Here is a 25,354-nt window from a genome sequence, read left to right on the forward strand (position 1 = left end):
TCATGGGTTGCCCAGTTGCCTAGTACATAGCAGAAACACAGTTAAGTATCAATCATGCAAAAGAATACATAGATGGTGGACATCTCTGTTAAGAAATAATTTAAATTTAAAAGAGAGTGACTTTTCATTTATGCCAGGTTTGAGGAAAGATTTATTCAGCCTTACATAAACTTTTCAAATAAAATAAATAATACTTTCCTAGGATGGAGTCTGACTTAAGTGGTAGGTTTAAGTAACAACTGACCCCTGACCACCCAGCTCACCATAAACTATAAGGCTACGACTATCCAAGTTCTCTTCAACTGACAACCTAACTATCTCCTAACTGGCAGAAACAAATTTAGGATGGAAACTCTTGTAATCAATTTTGCAGAAGGTCGACTTTAACACAGGTCAAAATTAAATTAAGCATAAGGGAAAAAGAACTATCAATCCTAATATACTGGGTCAATGTAAACACTATGCTCAATAATAAAAATTATTAAATTTAAAAGTTGACAAGAATTTGATAGCAGCATTGATTATGGTCATCTCAAAGAAAGTAGCATCATTGGTATCAAATGTCTCACTACACTTTGGCAATCATCACTATTGGTGTACCTTTTGCATACTATGATGAAATGATCAAAACTTACTTAGTCCTAAAAACTATGGAATACAACTTACTTACTGCTTGTTACACAGCACATTTCCAATGAGTATCCAAACACAGAATACACCCCAGTAATTCTAAAATCTTACTAGATGCAGTATGAGCTGCTCCACCTGCTCCAGGGAATTTTAATCCAAATCCCAAAGTTATGCCACCAAATGTGCCCATTGAAGTTGCTGGAGCACCAACTGCAGAGAATAACATAATATTACCCATTACACTTTAATTTAAAAACAGTGAATAATTTATAGAGTCTTTTTCATCTGAAGAGCCTTTTAGAAACTTCTGGATAAACTCCAAAAAAAACCTATGGTAAATCCATTTATAAGAAATGTGCAGAAAAGGCAAATCTACAGAGACAGAAGATAGATTAGTAGTCATCTGAGACTGAGAGATCTTATTTGGATGACAGAAATATTCTAAAACTAGAATGTCATGGTACTGTGAAGATATCTCAAAAGCAGAGTCAGCTTATATGGACCTGTAAGAAAGAATTGCTCAACATTTGCTGTTATTGTACTAATGTAAGATATATAGTTATTAAGATCACTGAATTGTACACTTAAAATAAGTTAACTTTATATATGTTTTACCTCATTGAGGTTACATATACTATGGTTGAGAATTCTTTTCATTTGGCAAGGACCTCAAAGACAGGAATGAAAACAAGCCTGCCAGAGGTCAGAGGGCAAGTCTTTGGCTGAAAATGGAATGCATTCAACAATTATAACTTTCAGCCTCAGGCATGGTCATATTCACAAAATCTGTTGTGGTGGACAAGGATATTGCTTACATGTATCAAAAGGCTAATTGTGTCTCAAAATTGGAAGTCTATTAGGTAGAAAATACAACCCAAGTGTAACTATGCCAACTTCACAAGAGGATAGGGATGACAGACCATTATTTTTCACCCTGAACTAGGCATGAGTAATTCCCAGAAAGTTTTATTCCCAGGAATGTGACAATCTTGCTATAATAGGGCTGTCCGGGGATCATATTACAGCTAGAATTAAAATAACGAAGTCTAATGATAAATGTCATGGTACTGTGAAGATATCTCAAAAGCAGAGTCAGCTTATATGGACCTGTAAGAAAGAATTGCTCAACATCTGTTATTGTACTAATGTAAGATATATAGCAAAGAAATTGGGATTACAAGATAATTAATATCCCACTTCTCAGCTCAAAGCATCCAGATGTTCCTCTTCATGGAGAGAAGCCACAAGGCAACACACACTGTCAATTAAAACCTAAAACTGGTCCTTCTGTCATCCATCACTTCTGATAGATAAAATGTAAGGACCACAAACCTGCTCTATCTAAAAAGACACATGATAGCAAGGCTCCAACATTTAATTCCCATTTTATCTTATTCACATGGATAATAAGACTTCTTCCCTTCAGACATACTTGGCAAAACTCCCACAATTCCTATTCCCATTAGCTTCAAGAAGTTGTTTCAAAACATTACAATGTTAATTAATTATATGCTTAAAATTGTAACTTTTAAGCTGGAATAATCATGTTAACACAAAATTCACAGCTAAAGCCATGACAATTAGGTTCTGAAGCAAAACTACTATTGATATTAGCAATTACAGATGGGTTGGAGCTTAATGATAATTTATGAGATCCAAGAGTTCCATAGCTTATATTGGCAAAGTGAGTTAAATGGCTTGATGCGAAATAACAATATTTTCTTTGCAACCAGTAACTTACAAGAGAGCCCAGTAGCAGCAGCAGAAGTAGAAGCATTTGACGTTGAAGTAAACAGCATGGTGCCTGAACAAGTAGTGGCGTCAGCAGCCGATGCTGAAGCCAAACCTAAAAATCTAAGTAACAAGCAGAAAAATATGTCACCAAAGAATAATTTTTCAAATATAAAACACCATTATAACAAGGTACATTTATATGAAGAAACTGAAACAAATCAAGGAAAATCAGATACTCTGAAATCTAATAAACAAAACATAATAAAAGCCTGATTTAAAAAAAAAATACTTTATCAGTACTGCTTAGCACAGCCAGCCTTCTAGCACCATCATAAGAAATTCTACTTTACTGAAAAAGTAAATTTAAGTGGGGGATCGGATCCACTTCTAGAACTGCAACACAAGAAGTCCTGGGGACCTATTCCTCAGTGAAACAACCATAACTGGTAATAATAATAATAACAACAACAACAATAACATAATAAAAACAATTTGAAATCTCAGGAAATCATCCTAAAGATACACAGCAAATAAAGAACATTTATTCAAGAAAATCTGCTAAGATTCAGTTATACCAGTGGGAGTCTAGAATATGAACCACAACCCACTCCCTACCTTCCCTCTATACTGCCCCCCCCAACCTTGAAGAAAGTCACACTCCAGGCAGGAATGGCCAACAATAGTGACGTGGCCCCAGATCCCAACTAAGGGATATAATATTTCACTGGGCAAGGCAAGCAGCCAGCAAATCACCTCCAACAAAGATTTAATGGGTTGAAATTCCTGGTGAGTACAGCCAAAAGTTGAGGGACTCCCTTCCTTTAGTCAGCCCTCATTCATAGGACAGAGGCCCTACACCAGGCACAACAGGTTAAGAATACAGGAGGCCCATCACCCCTACTCTGACTGCCTTATAGCACTGAGGTTCCATGCCTGAAGTGATAAGCAAGAGGGTCAGAGGAAACTGGCCCTGCACAGTGCCCAAAGCACTATTTCAAAGATTTTGCCCAGGGGTAAAAGGAGGCCCCTAAAAACAGAGAGAGCTCCCAAGCTATACCCAAAAGAATTGACTTTATTTGAAAAGGAGTATGAGGGGAAAAAAAAAAGGAGTATGAGGAAATTAAAGCCAAAGGACTCTATCTCAAAGAAAGTGGAGATTTTGGTGCTAAGCAATTTTTTTTTTGGTGCTAAGCAATTTAGAGGAAACAAGTAGCTCCATAAGAGTAACAGTTGAGGCTGTAGGCCAGCTAGTTTACCAGGGGCAATGAGGGAAAGAAAAAGCTGAATAGTCCTCCGCCTGAGATCAGAAGAACCAAGTACTCACCTTGGATGAATCTTGAAAATATCATCCTAAATGAAAGAAGCCAGGCACAAAAGGCTACATATTGTATGATTCCATTTATAAGAAATGTCCAAAATAGGCAAATCAAAAGACATAGATTAGTACATGCTAGGAGCTGGGAGTGGGTAATTGGGGGGGGGGGTGACTGCTAATGGGTACCAGGTTTCTTTTTGGGGTAATAAAAATATTTTGGAATTGCACCGTGATGATGGTTACTCTCTGTGAATGTTTTTTTAAAAAGACTGAATTGCACACTTTAAAAGGGTGAATTTTAAGATATGTGAATTATACCTCTATTATGCTATTATTTTTAAAAAGCAGGATCATCTCAACAGAAGTAGAAAAAGCATTTGAGAAAATTGAACACAGCTTCATGATGAAAATGCTTAACAAACTACAAAGAGAAGGGAACTTCTCCAACATGATAAAGGGCACTTACGAAAAAACCACAGCTAACATCACATTTAATGATAAAAAAACTGCATACTTTCCCACTATTATTAAGAATGAACCAAAGATGTCTGCTCTTCCAAACAATACATTAGAAGTTCTAGAGAGAACAATTAGATATGAAAACAAAAATAAATGGCATCTAGGTCAAAAAGGAAGAAATAAACCTATTTCTATTCACAGGTGACTTGATCATGAACATAGAAAATTCTATGGCAGCCACAAAAAAATCTATTAGAACATCAAACAAGCTCAGTAAATTTGCAGGATTCAAGACCAACACAAATAAAATGAATTACAATTCTATATACTGGCAATGAATAATCCACAAATGAAATTAAGAATATCATTCCACTAATAATTTCTCAAAAATACTTAGGAGCAAATCTAGCAAGAGAAGTGCATGCAAGACTTATACCCGGGAAAATAGAAAACATCACTGCAAGAAATTAAAGACATCCTAAATAAATGGAAATATATCATGTTTGTGGATCAGAAGATTTAGTATTTTTAAGATGGTATGGTAGACAGAAAAATGGTCCCCAAAGATAGCTGCCTCCTAATACCCAGAGCCTGCAACATATTACCTTACTTCACAAAAAGGCCTTTACAGATGTGATTAAGGTTCAGTACCTTGAGATAGGGAGATTATCCTGGATTATCCAGGTAAGCAAAATCTAATGACGCAAATCCTTAAAAGTAGAGATTCTTTCCAGCCTGTGTCCAGAGGGAGATGGGACTACAAAAGAACGGTTGAAAAGATACCAAGTTGCTGATGTAAATGGCCATCTATCTAACGCATGAAAACAGACTCGAGGTCATTAGTCATTAGGAAATTAAAAATCAAAACCACAATGAGAGTCTACTTCATACCAACTAAGATGTCTATAATCAAAAAGTCAAATATCAAGTGTTGGTGAGGATGTGGAGAAATTGGGAACCTCACACAATGCTGATGGGAAGGTAAGATGGTACAGCCACTTTGGAAAACCGTCTAGCATTTCCTCAATGTGTTAAATATAGAATTGTCATATGATCTAGTAATGCTACTCCTAGGTATCTACACAAGAGAAATGAAAACATATATCCACACAACAGCATGTGCATGAATGTTCATAGCAGCATTACTCCTTACTGATAAAAGGTAGAAATGGCCCAAATGAATATCAACTGATGAATGAATAAATAAAATGTGGTATATCCATACAACAGAATTTTATTTGGCCACAAAAAGGAAAAGCAACACTGTGATATGCTAAAACACAGATGAGCTCTTAAAAACATTATGCTGAGTGAGAGAAGTTAATCACAAAAGAGCACATATTTTATGATTCCTTTTAGATGACATGTCCAGAATAGGGGAATCTAGAGCCAGAAAGCAGATGAATGGTTGTCAGGGACTGGGGGGAGGGAAGAATAGACAGTGACTACTAATGGGTATGGAGTTTCCTCTAAGGGAGATGAAAATATTCTAAAATTGACTGCAGTAATGACTGCACAACTCGGTGAATATACTAAAAGCCAATTAATTGTATGTTTTCAATGGGTAAATTAGATGGCATATGAATTACATAATAATAAAACTCTGAAAAAAGGAATACATAGAAGTCTGGGATAAAGTTTTAAGAACAGATTACCCGCCTCTTTAAAATTTCAAGGAAAATGTATAAAAAAATAGAGCTAGAGAAATGAAGTATATAAAGACACAAATGAGATTCACTGGTTAACTAAAAATGAAGTTTATCTTTTCATCCCCTTTCTAGACCATTGTACATGGCACATGGTAGTAAGTGCCCAATGAAAGTTGCCGCTGAATTGAACCCATTTTTTCCAGACTCCAATATATAATTACATTTTATTTCCTCTTCAAAAAGAAAAAGTACTTAATAAGGAACTGCACTTGAATCTGTTGCTGCCTACATCCAACTGCTGAACAACTCATGGCAATACATAACAAGACTCTGCTATCCAAAAGATCTAGGGTCACTGATGGTGAAGGGGACAGAGAGATGCTGGGAAGGAATTGGAAACATTACCACATACCTTCAACCATTTAAAATGTGTATTGTAGAGTATCCCTGTTTCATCTAGAAACGTGTAGTGTACTTTTAAAGAGATGGCCAGTTTTACAGAAAAGATGTTCTAATATTTATAATTCATTACCAAGTAGTGAGGCTAAATTTTTATTATGGGTTTAATGGCTACTTTAATTTCCTCATTCAAAATTGGCTATTCATGTCATCTGCTGATTTTCTCATTAGAGTATTGTCTTATTATCGAAACATATATCAAGGCTACTTAGTCAAATGTTGTAGGATGCCTGAGTGGCTCAGTCAGTTTGAGCGACTGACTCTTGATTTCAGCTCACGTCATGATCTCAGGGCTGTGAGATAGAGCCCAGCATCCATCTCATGCTGGGTATGGAGCCTGCTTAAGAATCTCTCTCTCTCCCTCTCCTTTTGCCCCTCCCCCCTCTAAAAAATGTTGCAAAAATTTCCCAACCCCAGTTTGTCATTTGTGTTTTTATTTCGGTTTTATGTTTTATGTAGTCAAATCTTTCCATCATTTTTTCCTTTCTGGTTTATGTCTCCATATTATGTTTCTAATGCCTTCCCCTCTTAAAGATATAAAAGGTGTTTAACCTAGTTTTTAGGAGAAAATCACAAATTATAACTATATTGAGAACAATTTCACCAAACAGATGGTAAGAAATAAAAAACTAGTAACAAACACACTGTGTTAAAGACACTGTGAACAAACAAACAGCTTCTGAGGGTCCTAACAGGAACGTAAATTGGTATAATCCCTCTGGAAAACAAGTGGCCAATGTTCGAAAAATTCTAAATGAACCTATCTTTTGAGCCACTAATATTTCTTCTCAAAATGTATCGGTGAAGATGCACTTGCATATAAAATGACATGTAGGGCAGCCCTGGTGGCCCAGTGGTTTAGGGCCGCCTTCAGCCCAGGGTGTGATCCTGGAGACCCAGGATCAAGTCCCACGTCAGGCTCCCTGCATGGAGCCTGCTTCTTCCTCTGCCTGTGTCTGTCTGTCTGTCTGTCTCTCTCTCTCTGTCATGAATAAATAAAATCTTTAAAAAGAATAAAAAATAAAAAGACATGTAAAATGAGAGCCATGACATCACTGTTTGTATTAGTAAATGAGGAAACAACCTAAATGCCTAGCAGCAAAGGACTAGATAAATTATAGCACGTCTAGGCCATGGGATTCTATGTTGCAACAAAAAATACTGAGGGCGCTGTCTATATACTGACAGATGTGAAAAGATCTCCAAAATGTTTAAAGTAAGTGTATAAAGTTTGTAAGATTAAAAAGGCAAGGTACAGAGTACTGTGTATGCATCATTTATGTAAACAAAAATAAAGGTAGAGGGCTTAAGAATATTTTTTATTTGCTAGCAAATCCATGAAGAAACTGTGGAAAGATATATACAAGGACACATACAATTACAGTGGTCAGTTGAATGGAGGGAGTGGAGGGAGTAGGGGTAATACCAGGTAGATGGGACATAGTATACCTAGGTGTACTATGTACAGTCATTTTTGAACCACCTGACTGAATATATTACATGTTTTTAAATTATACATAAAGGTCCTTTCCCCAACCCAAGACATATTATTTACATATTTTCATATTTACCTGTGCTTTTAAAAAAATGTTTATTGTTTCATTTTCTATCGTTAAATCACCCAGTATTTCTTTTGGCTGCTCTTCTTAAAAAAACAAAATTCAGTGGAGTAAATTTGAAGATCTACTAACTGGCTTTATTAATTCATGAATCTGGCAGTATCTCATCTAGCAGGTAGAGAGGCACTCAAAGGAATTGTACAAAATGGAAGGTTTTTATAGGAAGGAAGGTGGGGCAAGAAAATGATAAGCAAAGAAAAGAAAGAATTGTTTCAGGCAAGATAACCTTCTCTTAGGGGAAAGGGCAGGGAATCTTTTGATGCAGATGACCTCATCTTCTTTCAGGAGATTGAGAGGGCCCACTGACAGATTACCTCATTGGTGCTTATCAGAAAACTCCTGATTGGCTAGTTAAGACTTAGATTTCTGGGGGAGGTTGAAACTGCAGTTGGATTAGGTGTTAAGGCCTGGTTTACTGACTTGGGGCCTTCACCTACGTGATACCATTTTGGCCCTGTGGTTTTCTTTTTGATGATCTTCTTAGGCAAAAATTAATCCCCTTTCCCCCAAATCAGCTGTTTAGCCAGCTACTGAAATTCATTTACTCACTACTGCATCCTCTCTCCCCACAGATTTGAAATGCCATCTTCATAGACCCAGGTTTATTTCTGTACTTTAAATTTTTTCATTAATTTTTCTATCAATGTTCTACAAGAAAGTTTCAATTATTACAGCACTAGAATTCATGTGCTCTTATGTTACACAATATTTTATTTATTTATTTTGTTACACAATATTTTAAATTTATAGGAAGAGAATAAAGTTAACATACATTTTTATGTATTTTCCTACAAGTACTCCATCATTACTTCCTCAAAAAACAAGAGTTGAGGGATCCCTGAGTGGCGCAGCGGTTTGGTGCCTGCCTTTGGCCCAGGGAGCAATCCTGGAGACCCAAGATCAAATCCCACATCGGGCTCCCGGTGCATAGAGCCTGCTTCTCCCTCTGCCTGTGTCTCTGCCTCTCTCTCTCTCTCTCTCTCTGTGACTATCATAAATAAAAAAATAATTAAAAAAAAACTAAAAAAAAAAAAAAAGAGAAGTGTCTCTTTCCTATTTAAAAAAAAATAAAAACAAGAGTTGAGGGGTGCCTGGGTTGCTCAGTTGGTTGAACAACCAACTCTTGATTTCAGCTCAGGTAATGATCTCAGGGTCCTGAGATTGAGCCCCAACACTGGGCACTGTGCTGGGCTGGGCGTGGAGCCTGCTTAAGATTTTTCTTTCTCTTGGGCAGCCCAGGTGACTCAGCGGTTTAGCGCCACCTTCAGCCCAGGGCCTGATCCTGGAGACCTGGGATGGTGTCCCATGTCGGGCTCCCTGCGTGGAGCCTGCTTCTCTCTCTGCCTGTGTCTCTGCCTCTGTGTGTGTGTGTGTGTGTGTGTGTGTGTGTGTGTGTGTGTGTGTCTCATGAATAAATAAATAAAATCTTAAAAAAAAGGATTTCTCTTTCTCCCTCTCCCTCTGACCCTCCCCCTGCCCCCAAAGTGTATGTGCACTTTCAAAAAAAGGTGGGGAGTTAACTAGTCTCATGTATTTATTTCCCCATTTAAACTTTAGATTCAACTATAGTCAAGTCCCACTTTTCCCTTCCTTCCTTCCTCAAAAAAAAAGCCCAATTTGGGAGTGATTTGTTCACCACCACAGGAAACCACTCAACTCAATTATAGTTTCAATCTTTTCCAGAAATGTGACCTTTCAAAACTCAATCTGAAATTTCCTGATCAGCACTAAGGGAGGTAATCTGCATGATAAAAAAAAAAACAACCCTGCTGTTTCCTTCCACCCAAAAGACATCTGGCCAGAAACCTTTCTTTTCTTTTACTAGTAACTTCTTGCCCGACCCTCATTCCCACAAAGACCTTTCATTTTGTACAATTTCTCAGAGCATCACTCTTCTTGCTAGATGGGATGCTGCCCAATTCATGAATTGCTTAAAAAGCCAATTGGATCTTCAAATTTACTTGATTGAATTTTGTTTTTTAACAATTCCCATTATGGTTTTTTAAGAATTACATTAAATGTGTAGGTTAATGTGGAGATAAATGACAATCTTGTATATCAAGTCTGTGCCTTCACTAGGTGTCTTCATTTATTAATGTCTTCTATTATATTCCTCAGTAGAATTTTGGAGTTATCTTTATATAGGCCATGCAGATTTTAAAAGTTTATTGCTAGGCATTTTGAATTTTTGGTTGAAATTGTTGATGGACCTTTTCTCATTATATATATTTACCAATTACTATTGCTTAAACATGGGCACACTATTGATGTTTGTATTTATAACTGGCCATATTATTGAAACTTCTTCACTAGTGCTAATTGAATTTGCACTTGATTTATGCCCATATTTTAAATCCTGATCATTTGTCTTGGGTACTGGCATAATTTCAGGGCCTGACCTTAAATCATATACCCAGAGGTAACTAAGGAAGCAAGTGCCATTTAATATGATTTGCTTTTAAGTTAGAGGAATCTTTCTCTTAAATAAGAAAGGATTTAAGAGATGGTTTTGTTTTCCTAATCATAGAACTAGAGCAAGGTTATTCAACATGGCACTACTGACATTTGGGGCCAGGTAATTCTTTGTTGCAGAGGACTAGCCTATGCTGGGATATAATAAGAAATGTATATTTACTCTGTGTCCCCTTTCCTGGACAGGTCCTGAAACCCTTGTAATTTCCTAAGTGACAAAAGTGTTAGGGACATCTTTTGTTATAATATTTGGCTTTTGTCCCCTGTTCCTGAAATAGCTCCAGAAGCAATAAAGGTGAAAGGAGCCTCTGGTTATTTATAACAAGCCCTTAACAACCAAACCTGATTTATGTTAATAAGGTGAAGTTTAAGGAGCCCTTAAGGATGGGCCCTGGTTACCAGAGGAACCAACCAAGTGATGAGAGGGTTAGAACTTTTACCCCACCCTCTAACCTCTGGAAATGGGAGGTGCTAAAGATTGAGTTCAGTCACCACTGGCCAATGATTTAATCAATCATGCCTACTTAATAGAACCTCCATCAATACCCTAAATGAGGGGGTTTGGAGGGCTTCTGGGTTGGTGAACACATGGAGGTGCTAAAACAGTGACAACACCTGGAAAAGACATGGAAGATCTAGGCCGCTCCCCCATACCTTGCCTTGTGTATCTCTTCTATTTGGTTGTTCCTAAGTTGTAACATTTATAATAAACCAGTAATTGTAAGTAAAGGATTTTCTAGAGTTCTGTGAGTTGTTCTAGCACATTAGTGACCCAAGGAGGGGGTCATGGGAACCCCCAACTTCTAAGAAGTTGGTGAGAAGTACAAATGACATAACCTGGAGCTCACAATTGTTTTCTGAAGTAGTAGACAGTTGTGGAACTGAGACCTTAAAATGTGTGGTCTGTGGTAACTCCAGGTAATGAGCATCATAACTAAATGTAGGAAACCCAGCTGGTGTCCAGAATTGGAGAATTGATTAGTGTGGGAAGAACCTCTCCTATCTGGTGTCAGAGGTACTGAGTGTAGGGGACACAAGGTTTTCTTTTATGTGCACTGCAGGATATTTTGCAGTGTGAAACTGAATAAAATAAACTTCATTTAAAATGGGGTTGGGAGGCCAGGAGAGGGAGCTCTCACATCATACCACTTATTGCAGCCATTTGCAGGCCCAAAAGGAAAACAAGAAAACAAACCTATTTTACTACTCCAGCAGGAGGAAGATTTTCTCCTTGCTCAACAACAGCCCAGCCAATGAGAGACTTCCAAAACTCAGTGAATGAAAAGCCACACACTTCAATCTCCCAATTAACTCCAATGGACTTTCGGTTTACAACAGCCCCTCCCAACTCCCCCCTTTCCTCTAGAAAAGGGCTTTCTCCTCCTTTGTTCTCCAGACTTGCCTGTGGTTTTGCCATACACTGCTTGTCCCAAATTGTAATTCCTCTGCTATTCAAACATATCTTGCTGGCAAAATAAGTAGCTGTTTTATTTCCAAGGTCAACAGCATCCCTGGACTCTACCCACTACTGCCAGTAGCACCTCCCCAGTCTCAACAACCAAAAATAGGACAGGGGGGCAAAATCATCTCCAGTTGAGAACCACTGGACTAGAGGAAGGGTTTATATAATTTTCTCCATCTAGTACTAACGATACCCAAATCACCCTTAATTCCTTGATGTTTAAGAACATTAGAAACTGCCAACTATTTTACAGATTTTATTTATTTGAGAGAGAGAGAGAGAAAAAAACATGAGTGGTGTGAGGGGCAGAGGGACAAGCAGACTCCCCACTGACTGGGGAGCCCTACGTGGGGCTCAATCCCAGGACCCTGAGATCACGAGCTGAGCTAAAGTCAGATGCTTCTACTGGGTATTTATCCCAAAGATACAGAGGCAGTGAAATGCTAGGACACTAGCACCCCAATGTTTATAGCAGCAATGTCCACAATAGCCAAACTGTGGAAGGAGCCTCGATGTCCTTCATTGTGTATATATATACACATACACAAAGGAATATTACCTAGCCATTAGAAAGGATGAATATCCACTATTTGGTTCAATGTGGATGGAACTGGAGGATATCATGCTCAGTGAAATAAGTCAATTAGAGAAGGACAATCATCATATGGTTTCACTCATATGGGGAATATAAGAAATAGTGAAAGGGATTATAAGGGAAAGGAGGGAAAATAAGTGGGAAAAATTAGAGAGGGTGACAAACCATGAGACACTCCTAACTCTGGGAAATGAACAAAGGATAGTGGAAAGGGAGGCAGGCAGGGGTATGGGGTAACTGGGTAATGGGCACTGAGGTATTATACTATATGTTGGCAAATCAAACTTCAATTTAAAAAACAAAACAGGGATCCCTGGGTGGCGCAGCGGTTTAGCGCCTGCCTTTGGCCCAGGGCGCGATCCTGGAGACCCGGGATCGAATCCCACGTCAGGCTCCGGTGCATGGAGCCTGCTTCTCTCTCTGCCTCTCTCTCTCTCTCTCTCCCTCCCTCTCTGTCGATCATAAATAAATAAAATATTAAAAACAAACAAACAAACAAACAAACAAAAAGTCAGATGCTTAACTGATTGAGCTACCCAGGCTGTCAACCAACTATTTTAATAAATTGTTGGCCCTAGAAAATAGTCAAGATTTTTCTTAACAGGACTGGGAAAGGTGGCCCTATGCTACAAGATAGTGGGGCATGCTACAATAACTAAAATGGTGATATTAGAACTATAAAGGGCAGATCAATAGAAGAGAATAGGAAGTCTGGAAGTAGAACTAATCATATATAATTTGCTGTATGTGGAAGACAGCATCTCAAATCAATAGAAAAGAATTGCTATTTAATGAAATATAATGGTTTTACTCACTAATCATTTATGAAAAAAATGATTCCTTAAAAATATAAACCATAATAAAAGTATAAAAAGAACTAAGGGGGACACCTGGCTGGCTCAGTGGTTGAGCGCCTGCCTTTAGCTCAGTGCATGATCCTGGAGTTCCAGAATGGAGTCCCACATAGGGCTTCCTGCATGGAGCCTGCTTCTCCCTCTGCCTATGTCTCTGCCTCTCTCTCTGTGTGTGTGTCTCTCATGAATAAATAAATAAATAAACAAACAAACAAATAAAATCTTTAAAAAAAAGAATTAAGGATCTCGAGATGAAAAAGTCTATTTGGCCAGAGAGAGAAACTCAGGAGATTAAGAGATGTTAAAATATAAAAATTAAATTAAGGACTTCCAGGAAAATAGGATACATGTACTTTTCCTTATTCAAATAAAACCCCTGTTTAACTAAAACGTTATATATAAAACAAACATAAGAAGACTCTAAGAAAGGGTGAGAAGAAGGCAAACAGAGATCTTGAGACCCAAGGAATGATACAGGCTTTCTTTTTGCACTGTCTTTCCCAGGCTTGGAGTTGAATTGGCTAGCAATGTTGATATAACAATGGATATAGATCCTACCCATAAAAGCCCTAATAAAAGCCTGCTCTGTAGACGAAAGACAAGGAAAGGAGCAGACAAATAAGACAGAAAACTTTTAGACAATAACCACTCTAGTATAATCAAACACCACACAAAACACTGTGGCCCCATTTCCTACTTACTAAACACTAAGCAAGGAGCCTAAACTTCTCTACCCGTATGAGACTGGAATGAGGTGTCCTAATACCCCACCAGAGTGGTATCAGAGAAGGTCAAGTAGGGAGCCAGGTTTTTCATCCCTGACAGCAGTGTATGAATCCTCTCCTTACAGTGACACTGAAAACCACACTGGGAGCAGAAATTTCCATCCTCACCCACCAGTAACTAGGAGACCCATGCCTTGGTTAGCAATGGAGACACAAGGGAGAAATGAAGTTCTACTCCCACCTTAGAGTAACAAAGCAGCACCCTTTTCTTCTGCTGCTAAAGCAATGTCAAATTAAACCAGCTAAAGCAAAAAAAAGTGTAAATCAGATTCAGAGTTTCATAATATAATATGAAAACGTCCAGGTTTCAATTAAACACTCATCCTACCGAGAACCAGGAAGGCCTCAAACTGAGTGAAAAATGAGAATACCAAGATGACAGAAATATTAGAATTAACTGGCAAAGACCGAAAGCATCTGTGATAATAATGCATCAACAAGAAACTAAACACGCTTGAAACGTGAAAAAATAGCCTTAACGGGGGGTAAAAAAAGAAAAGAAATTTATAGAAAACGTCAGCAAGGAAACAGAAGATATGAAGAGGAACCAAATGGAAATTTGAAAACTGAAAAAAAAAAAAACAATAACCAAAATGTAAAGCTAAGTGAAAAGATTAGGGAGAACAGAGCAGATAGATAAGAATCACTGAAACAGATGATAGAACAATAGATGTCTACACCAAGATATTAAAAAAAAATCTTGAAAAGCAGCAAGAGAAACATAGCATCTAACTTATAGAGGGAAAACTACTTAAATGACAGATTTATCATCAGAAACCATGACGATACATCATGGCAAGAACAAAGTATCACTGTATTTTTCAAGTACTGAAAAGAACTGCCAACCCAGAATCCTATAGCTAGTGAAAATATCCTCTAGGAATGAAGAGGAAATTAAGATACTGAAAAGGAAAACTCCAAGAATTTGTTGCCAACGGACCACCTTAAATGGACAGCTAAAGGAAATTCTCTAAACAGAAAGAAAATGACAAAAGAAGGAATCTTGGAACCTCAGGGAGGAAGAAACAACAAATAGAAAAGCAAAAATATGGGTAAATACAATAGATTTTCCTGTTTGTCTTAAGTTTTTAAAATTATGTTTGATGGTTTAAACAAAAATTATAACCCAGGCTGATATGGTTCTAAATCTATGTAGATAAAATAATTTAAGACAATTACATTACAAGTAAGGGTGGGTTAAGGGATATACAGGAAGAAAGGTTTTTTTTTAAAGTAGGCTCCATGCCCTGCATAGAGTCCAACTCAGAGCTTGAATTCATGACCCTGAGATCAAGACCTTAGCTGCAACCAAAAGTAGGACACTTAACTGACTGAGCCACCCAGGCACCGTGAGAAAGGCTTTTATATCTCACAAAAACAGGTAAAATGACAAGTAGACTATATATGTATGTACCACTAAAAAAGCCGTACAAAGAGGTATTCTCACAAATACTATAATTAAACCAAAATGGAATTCTAAAACATGTTCAAGTAATCAATAGTAAGGCAGGAAACAGAAAATAGAAGAATGAAAAATATAAACAAAACAAAAAAATTAAGTGGCAGATGTAAGCCCTAACATAGCAATAATAACAGAAAATGTAAATGGTCTAAATAATCCAATTAAAAGTGAGATTGACAGGGACGTCTGGGTGGTTCAGTCGTTGAGTGTCTGCCTTCAGCTCAGGGCATGATCTCAGTCCCAGGATCAAATCCCTTCAGGGAGCCTGCTTCTCCCTCTGCCTATGTCTCTGCCTCTCTCTGTGTGTCTCTCATGAATAAATAAATAAAATCTTTTAAAAAAGTGAGATTGACAGAGGGTATTAAAAAACTATGACCCAATTCTATGTTGTTTATAAGAAACTCACTTCAAAAACGATAGAGGCAAGTCAAGAATAAAAAGATGGAAAAGAAATACTATACAATATTAAGTAGGAATGGATATATTATTATCAAAGTAGACTTCAGAGCAAAAACTTACCAGAGGGGCATATTACATAATGATATTACATACAGGCCTAATTCCCCAATAAATGTTAGCAATTGTATATATATACTAAACAACAGAGCTTCAAAATATGTGAATCAAAAACTGATAAAAGTGAAAGGAGAAATAGATAAATCCACTATCCCAGTTAGAAATTCCAACACCCTTCTCTTTCCAATTGATAGAACTAGACAGAAACTCAACAAGGATATAGACCTCATCAAAACCATTAACCATCAGAATCTAATTGTCCTTTATAAAACGCTTCATCCTATAAAGCAGAATACATTATTTCCAAGTGCCCCAGAACATATACCAAGATAGACCTTATTTGGGACCATAAAACAAACTTCAACTAATTTAAAAGACTAGAAATGATTCAGTATATTCTTCAACTACAATAGAATGGAACTAGAAATCAAAAGCAAAAAATAGGAAAATCTCCAAACATTTGGAAACTAAACACACACTGAAATAACCCATGGGTCAAAGAGGAAGTCTCAACAAAAATTTTTTTTTCAACAAAAAAATTAAAAATACATTGAATTGAATGAAAATGAAAATACATCATACAAAAAAAGAAAATACATCATACCATAATTTGTGGGATGTAGTTAAAGCACTGCTGGCAGGGAAATTTATAGCAGTAAATGTACACATTATAAAAGAAGATGTACAGCATGGTGACAATAGTTAATACTAGTGTATATTTGAAAGTTGCTAAGAGAGTAAATAGATCTTAAAAGCTCTAATCACAAGAAAAAAAATTGTAACTGTGTGGTGATGGATGTTAACTAGACTTATTTGATCATTTCATAATATATACATATAGTGAATCATTATGTTCTACACCTGAAACTAATATAATGTCAATTATCTCTCAATTTTAAAAATTAAAAACAGAAGAAAAATTTCTAATCAATCATCCAAACTCTCACCTAAAAATCTAGTAAAAGAGCAAAATAAATGCAAAGCAAGCAGGAGGAAATAATGAGCAAATATCAATGAAATGGAAAACAAAAAAATAGAAAAAAATCAATGATACAAAGAGTTGACCCCTGAAACATCAATTTAATTAACAAACCTCTAAGGTTGAAAAAGAAAACAGAGGAAAGATACAATTACCAATATCAGTAATGAAACAAGAGATCATGACACACCATGTGGACGTCCAAAGAATAATACTATGACCACAAATTTGAAAATGTAAAGAAGGGACGCCTGGGTGGCTCAGCGGTTGAGCATCTGCCTTTGGTTCAGGGCATGATCCTCAGATTTGGGATTGAGTCCCACATTGGGCTCCCTGCGTGGAGCCTGCTTCTCCCTCTGCCTATGTCTCTGCTTTTCTCTCTGTGTCTCTCATGGATAAATAAATAAAATATTTTTTAAAAAGTTTAAAAACTGAAAATGCAAAAGAAATGGTCCAACTCAAAACATACAAACTACCATAAGTCACTAATACGGAATAGATAATTTGAGTAACCCTATAACTGTTAAGAATTTACTCATAATTTTAAAATTCCTAAAAAAAAAATCTTGAGGTCTAGATGGGTTCACTGGAGAATTCTACCAAATGTTTAAAGAATTTCTTTCAGAAAATAAAACAGGAGAAACACTTCCCAACTTAATTTATGAAACCAGTATCATTGTTTGATAAAAAAAAGACAAAATAAAAAAGAAAGCTGCAGACCAGTATCTCTTATGAATATGAATGAAAGAATAAAAAATCAAACAAAATACAAGAAAATAGAATTTGGCAATGTATAAAAGGGTTATAGACCACAACCAAGTGGGATTTATTCTAGGGATGCAAGGTTGGTATAATATTTGAAAAAGCAATCAGTGTGATCCACATGACCATATTACCTAATGAAGAAAAAGCTTTTATAAAATTCAAAACTCCGTTATGGTAAAAGTCTCAAAAAGCTAGGAATAGATGGGAACATCTTCAACTTGATTAAGGGCATCTATAAAAAAAACTACAGCTAACACCATACTTAATGAGAAACTAGATGTTTCTCCCTAAGATTGGACTCATCACTCTTATCCAATATAGTATTAGGACTTTTAGCTACTACATTAAAGCAAGGGGGGGAAATATCTAAACTGGAGAGGAAGAAGTGAAATTTTCCCTATTTTCAGATGACATCTACAAAAAAAAAAAACCTTCCTAGAATAAATGAGTTCAGCAAGGTCATAGGATACAAGATAAACATACAAAATCAATTATATTTCTACATACTAGCAATAAATAAGTGAATATGAGATTAAAAATACAGTACCATTTACAATCACTTTAAAAAAAGAGATATACTCAGGTGTAAATCTAACCAGAGAAAAAAATCCCAGTTGATCAGCACTCTGTCTTTTGTAAAACCCTATTATTCACTGACATTTCCCAAGTCCCTTTGTAAAAAGGACCCATATAATACTTCACTATTTTTTAATGCTTTTTTTCAGACTCTAAAAGACATGGACAGATTGGATATACAGATGACAAATAAGCACAGGAAAAGATGTTCAACATCATTAGCCCTTAGAGAAATATAAATAAAAACCACAATATGATATCACTATTTGCAAGAATGGCTAAAATGAAAAATAGTGATAATACCAAATGATAGTGAAAGAGCAGAGAAAGTGGATTACACATACTTGCTGATGGGTATGTAAAATGGTACAGCCATTATGGAAGACAGTTCAGCAATTTCTTATAAGATTGAATATACAGCTACCATATGATCCAGCAATTGTACTCCTGGGCATTTATCCAAGAGAAATGAAGACTTATGTTCACAAAAAAACCTGTACATAAATGTTCATAGCAGCTTTACTCATAATGGCCAAAAAGTAGAAACAACACAAATAGCCATCCATGGGAAAATAGTTACATAAACTGCAGTACATCCACACCATGGAATACTATGCATCAATAAAACAAACAACTGATACAACAATCTGGTTGAATCTATGGAAAATTATGCTGAGTGAAAAAAGCTATTCCTAAAATATCTCATATTGATTCCATTTATATAACATTTTGAAAATTACAAAATTATAGTAACAGTTGCTCTGAAGGGGCAAAACGGAGCATCCCTGTAGTGATAGGACTAGTCTATATCTCAATGATCAATATCAACATCCAGTCTGTGATACTGTGTGATAGTTATGCAAGATGTTACTACTGGAAGAAAATGGACAAAGGGTATGTGGAATCTTTATTACCTCTTAAAACAGCATGAGAATCCACAATTATGGCAAAATAAAAAGCTTAATTAAAAAAATTAGGATATTTTAATATCTATAAAAACTCTTAGAAAAATAAAATGTAAATAAACTAGGAAAATACTTCAAGTACAAATATCAAAGGGTTAAAATACTGTAGCTGCATTATCAATAAGAAAAAATAAATACCATATTGGAAAACTGAGCAAAAGATACAAACAAGGAATTTATTCAATTCTTTCTCTCACACACACACAAATACAATTACTCAATAAATAATTCAAAAAGAAGTAATCCTATTAGTAAAGAAACGTAAATCAAGATTATGCTGATATTATTTCCACTGTTAAGCTATCACATTAAAAAACAAACACACAAAAAGGATAATATCCAACATACTTAACACTGTAGGGAAATGTACATTTTCATAAAAACAACGACAGCTACCTCTGAGAGCCTATTACATGTCAGACAAGTTTCTACGCATTTCACCTATATTAACTTATAGAATCCTATGAGGTAGGATTGTTGTGGTATGTGCTGAGCACTTACAGATGAATAAACCAATCACTGAGAGGCTAAAATAACTTGCCCAAGGTCACAGAACTACTAATGAACAGAGCCAAGACTCAAACACTTATTTCCTAGATTTTTTAAAATAACAGATATGCATTATTTCTATTTTTTAAATTTATTTGAGAGTGAGTGTATTATTTCTAACACCAAAAATTCATTTGTATACAATTAAAATGATGCCCTTCCCAAGGCAGTAACAAAATATTCTAGCATAATTATTTCAATGTTCCACTTCATCTCTTCATGTCCTACAATGCTATACCAATCAATGAAAATTGGTTCTATCACAACTATGATTTATAAATAACTTAGTTCTATATTATCTATAATTTTAAAAATATTTTTCCATTTTGGTTGTTCCCAAAAGCTCTGAAATTATTACTATGAATATCTAATTTAATAAACTACACTATAATATAAAATGTATTAATGTGTATTAATTTATTAATACATGTATTAATTTATTAATAAATTATGTGTTAATAAATGTATTAGTATCTTACTCAGCACATTTCCCAAGTTCTAAAATATCTACAAAAAAATCAAGTTTATATGGGTTATAAATCAGAACTCTATTAACTGCATTTTGGTTTAGTAAGATCTTAAATGCCTTCTCATTAATGTTCAATATAGGTCAAATGTATTTTATTGAATCGTAATTATTTAGAAACTGGTAACCCACACGTGTAAGATGTTTCTACCAGCCAAAATATTTTGTCATTCTCCAATCATGCCATAGAAGTGACTTATTGCATTATTAATATTCTCTAAAATTTTACATCACTCTAAAACCACTTTCCTGTTCTCTTGTACCTCCTGATAAATTACATTTCAGAAGTTTTATTTTCAAAATGGAAAACAGAACATATCAACAGACTGTGAATAAGAATAAACTTGTTAAAAACGAGCATTAAACAATTGATCAAAACATTTCAGTATAACTCTCGTTACTAAATGCAGATTTGTCTCAACTGCTGGTTCCAGAAGGTTGTAACTTTTTCCAAAACAAACATTCTTTGGTTCTTTTTTTATGTAAATTTATTTTTTTATTGGTGTTCAATTTGCCAACATATAGAATAACACCCAGTGCTCATCGCATCAAGTGCCCCCCTCAGTGCCCATCACCCCCACCCCCCACCCACCTCCCCTTCCATCACCCCTAGTTCGTTTCCCGGAGTTAGGAGTCTTTCATGTTCTGTCACCCTTTCTGATATTTCCCACTCATGTTTTTCTCCTTTCCCCTTCATTCCCTTTCACTATTTTTTATATTCCCCAAATGAATGAGAACATATAATGTTTGTCCTTCTCCAATTGACTTATTTCACTCAGCATAATACCCTCCAGTTCCATCCACTCGAAGCAAATGGTGGGTATTTGTCGTTTCTAATGGCTGAGTAATATTCCATTGTATACATAGACCATATCTTCTTTATCCATTCATCTTTCGATGGACACCGAGGCTCCTTCCACAGTTTGGCTATTGTGGACATTGCTGCTATAAACATTGGGGTGCAGGTGTCCCGGCGTTTCATTGCATCTGTATCTTTGGGGTAAATCCCCAGCAGTACAATTGCTGGGTCGTAGGGCAATATCAGATAAAGGGCTAGTTTCCAAGATCTATAAACATTCTTTGGTTCTAAACCTAAAACTGCAACACCAGAAGGAGCAGTTTGGACTTAATATCTATCACATTTATCAATTACATTAAACTCCAGCAAGAGAAGTGAGTCATATTTGGATTTGAAGCAATCTAAAAAAGAATCTCAAAATCAGTCTTGAATACTGTGCTTCTCCACTGGGGAGCAGAGTTCCAACCACATGTGCAGGCTACCCACCAAAACTGAAGAAAACAATTGGTTGTGTGGCAGTTGTGCCACTAGAGGCTGAGTAGCAGGAGTGAGGGGTAATGCTACAAATGCTGTGTTCTCCACTGCAGAGACAGCACTGAAATTCCACTTCCACTGATGAATGAGAACCCTGTGGCAGTTGCAGACTCAGTAGCAGAGGTGATAGCAGAGCCAAAAACAAAAGGCTGGACGCTGTCACCCAGTACGATGGGACACTGCATGTTAAGGTGTTGGTAAGAGTGCTGGTACTCAGCCTTGAAGCTCCTGTAATCACTGCAGGTTGTATGAGAGAGCAAGTATTGCCCAAGTTTAATTTTGGTGCACTTATTCTAAATAGAAATATGGAAAAAAATCAATATAATAGTTCTGACACATTAAACGACAGCTAGATAACATAGTCACAACAAATTAAGTTTCAAATATGAATAGTTTGTGAGATTTTGTTCTATAGGTTTTCATCTCAATATGGAAGGGAAGATAACCAGATATTACAAGCTATTAGATACTAACAGAATCAGGGAGAATTCCAGAGAGAATACTCCAGCTTTTCATTGGACCACCAGGTACTACCAAAAGAAATGGCTGGATCCATCTGGATTTTTTTTAAAGGCATGAAGAGGGATCCCTGGGTGGCACAGCTGTTTGGCGCCTGCCTTTGGCCCAGGGCGCGATCCTGGAAACCCAGGATCAAATCCCACGTCGGGCTCCCGGTGCATGGAGCCTGCTTCTCCCTCTGCCTATGTCTCTGCCTCTCTCTCCCTCTCTGTGTGACTATCATAAATAAATAAAAATTAAAAAAAAATAAAGGCATGAAGAGTGCTCCCTTTCAAATTCTGAAACGCGAGAGGGAAGAATGTATATTATAATGATCTCTCAAGAGAGAGAGAGACACTTAATCAAGTAGCCTGATTTCAAGATGATTTATGTCCAAAACTCAGTGAGCACTCCTCCTATGGCTCACACAAAATGAAGGGAAATCACAGATCAGAATTCAATGTGCCTTGTGCCTTAAATCTTATATGGCTTCAATTTATAAGACTATCTTGGAAATGAGGGGTATAATTCCAAATAGTTGACTTAGAAATACCATACCATTTCTTTAGCCCTTCCATACTCTAAATGGAAAGTTTATCTTTGAGATGATGACCTTTGTTACCACTAAAAGAATCAAACTGTACTGCTCTTACCCTAAGAGAAAACCCAGTTTCTTCTGTGGCAGGAGGTGATAACAACTTGTATTCCAAAGCTGAATGGTTTGGTCTGTGAAGCTGGAGCTGCATTACTGAATGAGAACAGGGCAGTAGAAGAGGTACTTACTTATTTATAACTGGTTGGGGTAGAGTCCTAAACTTAAACCCTCTTGCACCAGGTGTAGAGAATGTAAACCCGATAGCTGAAGTGGTGGTTACTGTCTTTGCAGGGCCAAAAGTGAACCCACCTGAAGGGGTACCAGTTTCTCCAAAATTAAACCCACTTATGACTCCAAGCCCTCAATGGGGGCAAGAGAGGAATGGAAGAAAACACACTTTAGAAATCTTGATGAGAGCTACAAGTCAAGATGGTGGAGAAAGCCACACTGGAATCACTCTCCCATACTCCAAACTCCTAGAAATATCAGTTTAAAAGTACTTCATAAAAATAAATAAATAAAAGTACTTCATAAAAACATTCTTTTTTTTTAATTTTTTTTAAATTTTTATTTATTTATGATAGTCACACAGAGAGAGAGAGAGAGAGAGAGAGAGAGGCAGAGGGAGAAGCAGGCTCCATGCACCGGGAGCCCGACGTGGGATTCGATCCCGGATCTCCAGGATTGCGCCCTGGGCCAAAGGCAGGTGCCAAACCACTGCGCTACCCAGGGATCCCCATAAAAACATTCTTAAAAAAAACATTCTTGAAAGTACAAAGCAGAGTTTTTGGAGACAGAAGACAGTTTTTCAGGGGCCAAACAGAGAAGGAATTCGTATTTCTATGCAGAAGCTAAAGCTGCTTAGCCCAAGGGGGACATAAATGAGGTATGTGGCCCTAACAGCTGGAAATATGCTGGGTTACGGGTATGATCTGAGGCCATAGGGCAGGGCTCCTCAATCAGCAGAGGCCTAATGAAACTTAAATCTGAGAAAGATCTATGGGAGAATGGAAAAGGCAATGGAAACATGTAGGAACTCCAAGCTGGTGAAGAAGATAAGCACAGATGGCTCAAATTCCATTCATCTGTATGGAATAGAAACTTCAAGCTAAAATGCTAACATTAAAACTGATTAGGAGCTAAAAAAATAAAATAAAATAAAATAAAATAAAATAAAACTGATTAGGAGCTGATGAAACCTTCAAGGCTCAAGTAGGTTGCTCAGGACCTCATGTAATGGAGGTGCCTCATCCACTTCCTAGGTCACACAAGGTCAGAAAAAGCCCCCAGAGAATTAACTCATTGATAAGAATTATAAAACAACAAAGTAAGTAGTCTATACCCATAAAAAAAGAAAATTCTCATTCAAGGAATTAGAGATAACAGAGCAAAATGAATGCCACATTGAAGTATATATTTAGGGATGCCTGGTTGCTTAATGGTTGAGTGCCTGCCTTCGGCTCAGGGCATGATCTCGGAGTTTCAGAATCGGGTCCCACATTGGGCTCCCTGTGAGGAGCCTGCTTCTCCCTCTGCCTATGTCTCTGCCTCTCTCTCTGTGTGTGTCTCTCATGAATAAATAAGTAAAATCTTTAAAAAAAAAAGAAGTATATATTTAATATGTCTAAAGAGCTCAAGAGGGCAGCCTGTGTGGCTCAGTGGTTTAGCGCCACTTTCAGCCCAGGGCATGATCCTGGAGACCCGGGATCAAGTCCCACGTCGGGCTCCCTGCATGGAGCCTGCTTCTCCCTCTGCCTGTGTCTCTGCCTCTCTCTCTCTGTCTCTCTCATGAATAAATAAATAAAATCTTAAAAAAAAAGAGCTCAAGAAAGAAATAATATCAGGGATCCCTGGGTGGCTCAGCGGTTTAGAGCCTGCCCTCAGCCCAGGGCATGATCCTAGAGTCCCGGGATCGAGTCCCACATCGGGCTCCCTGCATGGAGCCTGCTTCTCCCTCTGCCTATGTCTCTGCCTCTCTCTCTGTGTGTCTCTCGTGAATAAATAAATAAATAATCTTTTTAAAAAAGGAAGGAAATAATATCCATAAAACAAACAAGTGAATGTGAAAAAGAACCAAGGAGTATCCAAGAAATAGATATCACTATTAGAAATAAAAAACTCAAGAGAGATCTAAGTAAACTAGACACAATTGATGAGGAAAAAAAAATCAATGAACTAGAAGAGAGAACAGAAGATATCCACCAGAATACAGACCAAAGAAAGTGATGGGAAAGAAGAGAGAAATTAAGAGATAAGAAAACAAAAGAACATCTTCAATATATATCCAGAAAGAATATCAGAAGGAAATATATAGAATGGCAAAGACAATACTGAAAGAGTTCATAAAAGAGTTTGCTAGAACTGAAGAAAAATGAGTCCGCAGATTAAAAAGGCCACCAGGTGCAAGCAGACAACCCCTCCCCACCGCCAACACACACACATGCGCGCACACACACACACACACACAAGCACACCCTTTATATACAATATATTGAAACACTAGAATATTAAATATAGAGAAGAAAATCTGAACATTTCCAGAGAGAAAAAAACATAT

General features: G+C 36.8%; 1 protein-coding gene across 9 annotated transcripts in view; it reads right to left on the bottom strand.

Annotated features, from left to right (window-relative positions):
• NUP62CL (nucleoporin 62 C-terminal like) overlaps positions 1-25,354 on the bottom strand; it is a 94,185-nt gene that overhangs the window by 37,815 nt on the left and 31,016 nt on the right. For 5 of the 9 annotated variants that reach the window (XM_035711989.2, XM_035711990.2, XM_035711991.2 and 2 more), the window contains 2 exons: positions 2,372-2,484; positions 742-840 (listed from right to left, as the gene is read on the bottom strand). In XM_035711989.2, coding sequence (XP_035567882.1) covers positions 742-840; positions 2,372-2,484 — 212 coding nt within the window. The remainder of the gene's footprint in view (positions 1-741; positions 841-2,371; positions 2,485-25,354) is intronic. The other 4 variants (XM_035711992.2, XM_049107632.1, XM_035711994.2 and 1 more) reach the window with 1 other exon arrangement.

The sequence above is a fragment of the Canis lupus genome, chromosome X, assembly GCF_003254725.2.
Source record: "Canis lupus dingo isolate Sandy chromosome X, ASM325472v2, whole genome shotgun sequence".
NCBI lineage: Eukaryota > Metazoa > Chordata > Mammalia > Carnivora > Canidae > Canis > Canis lupus.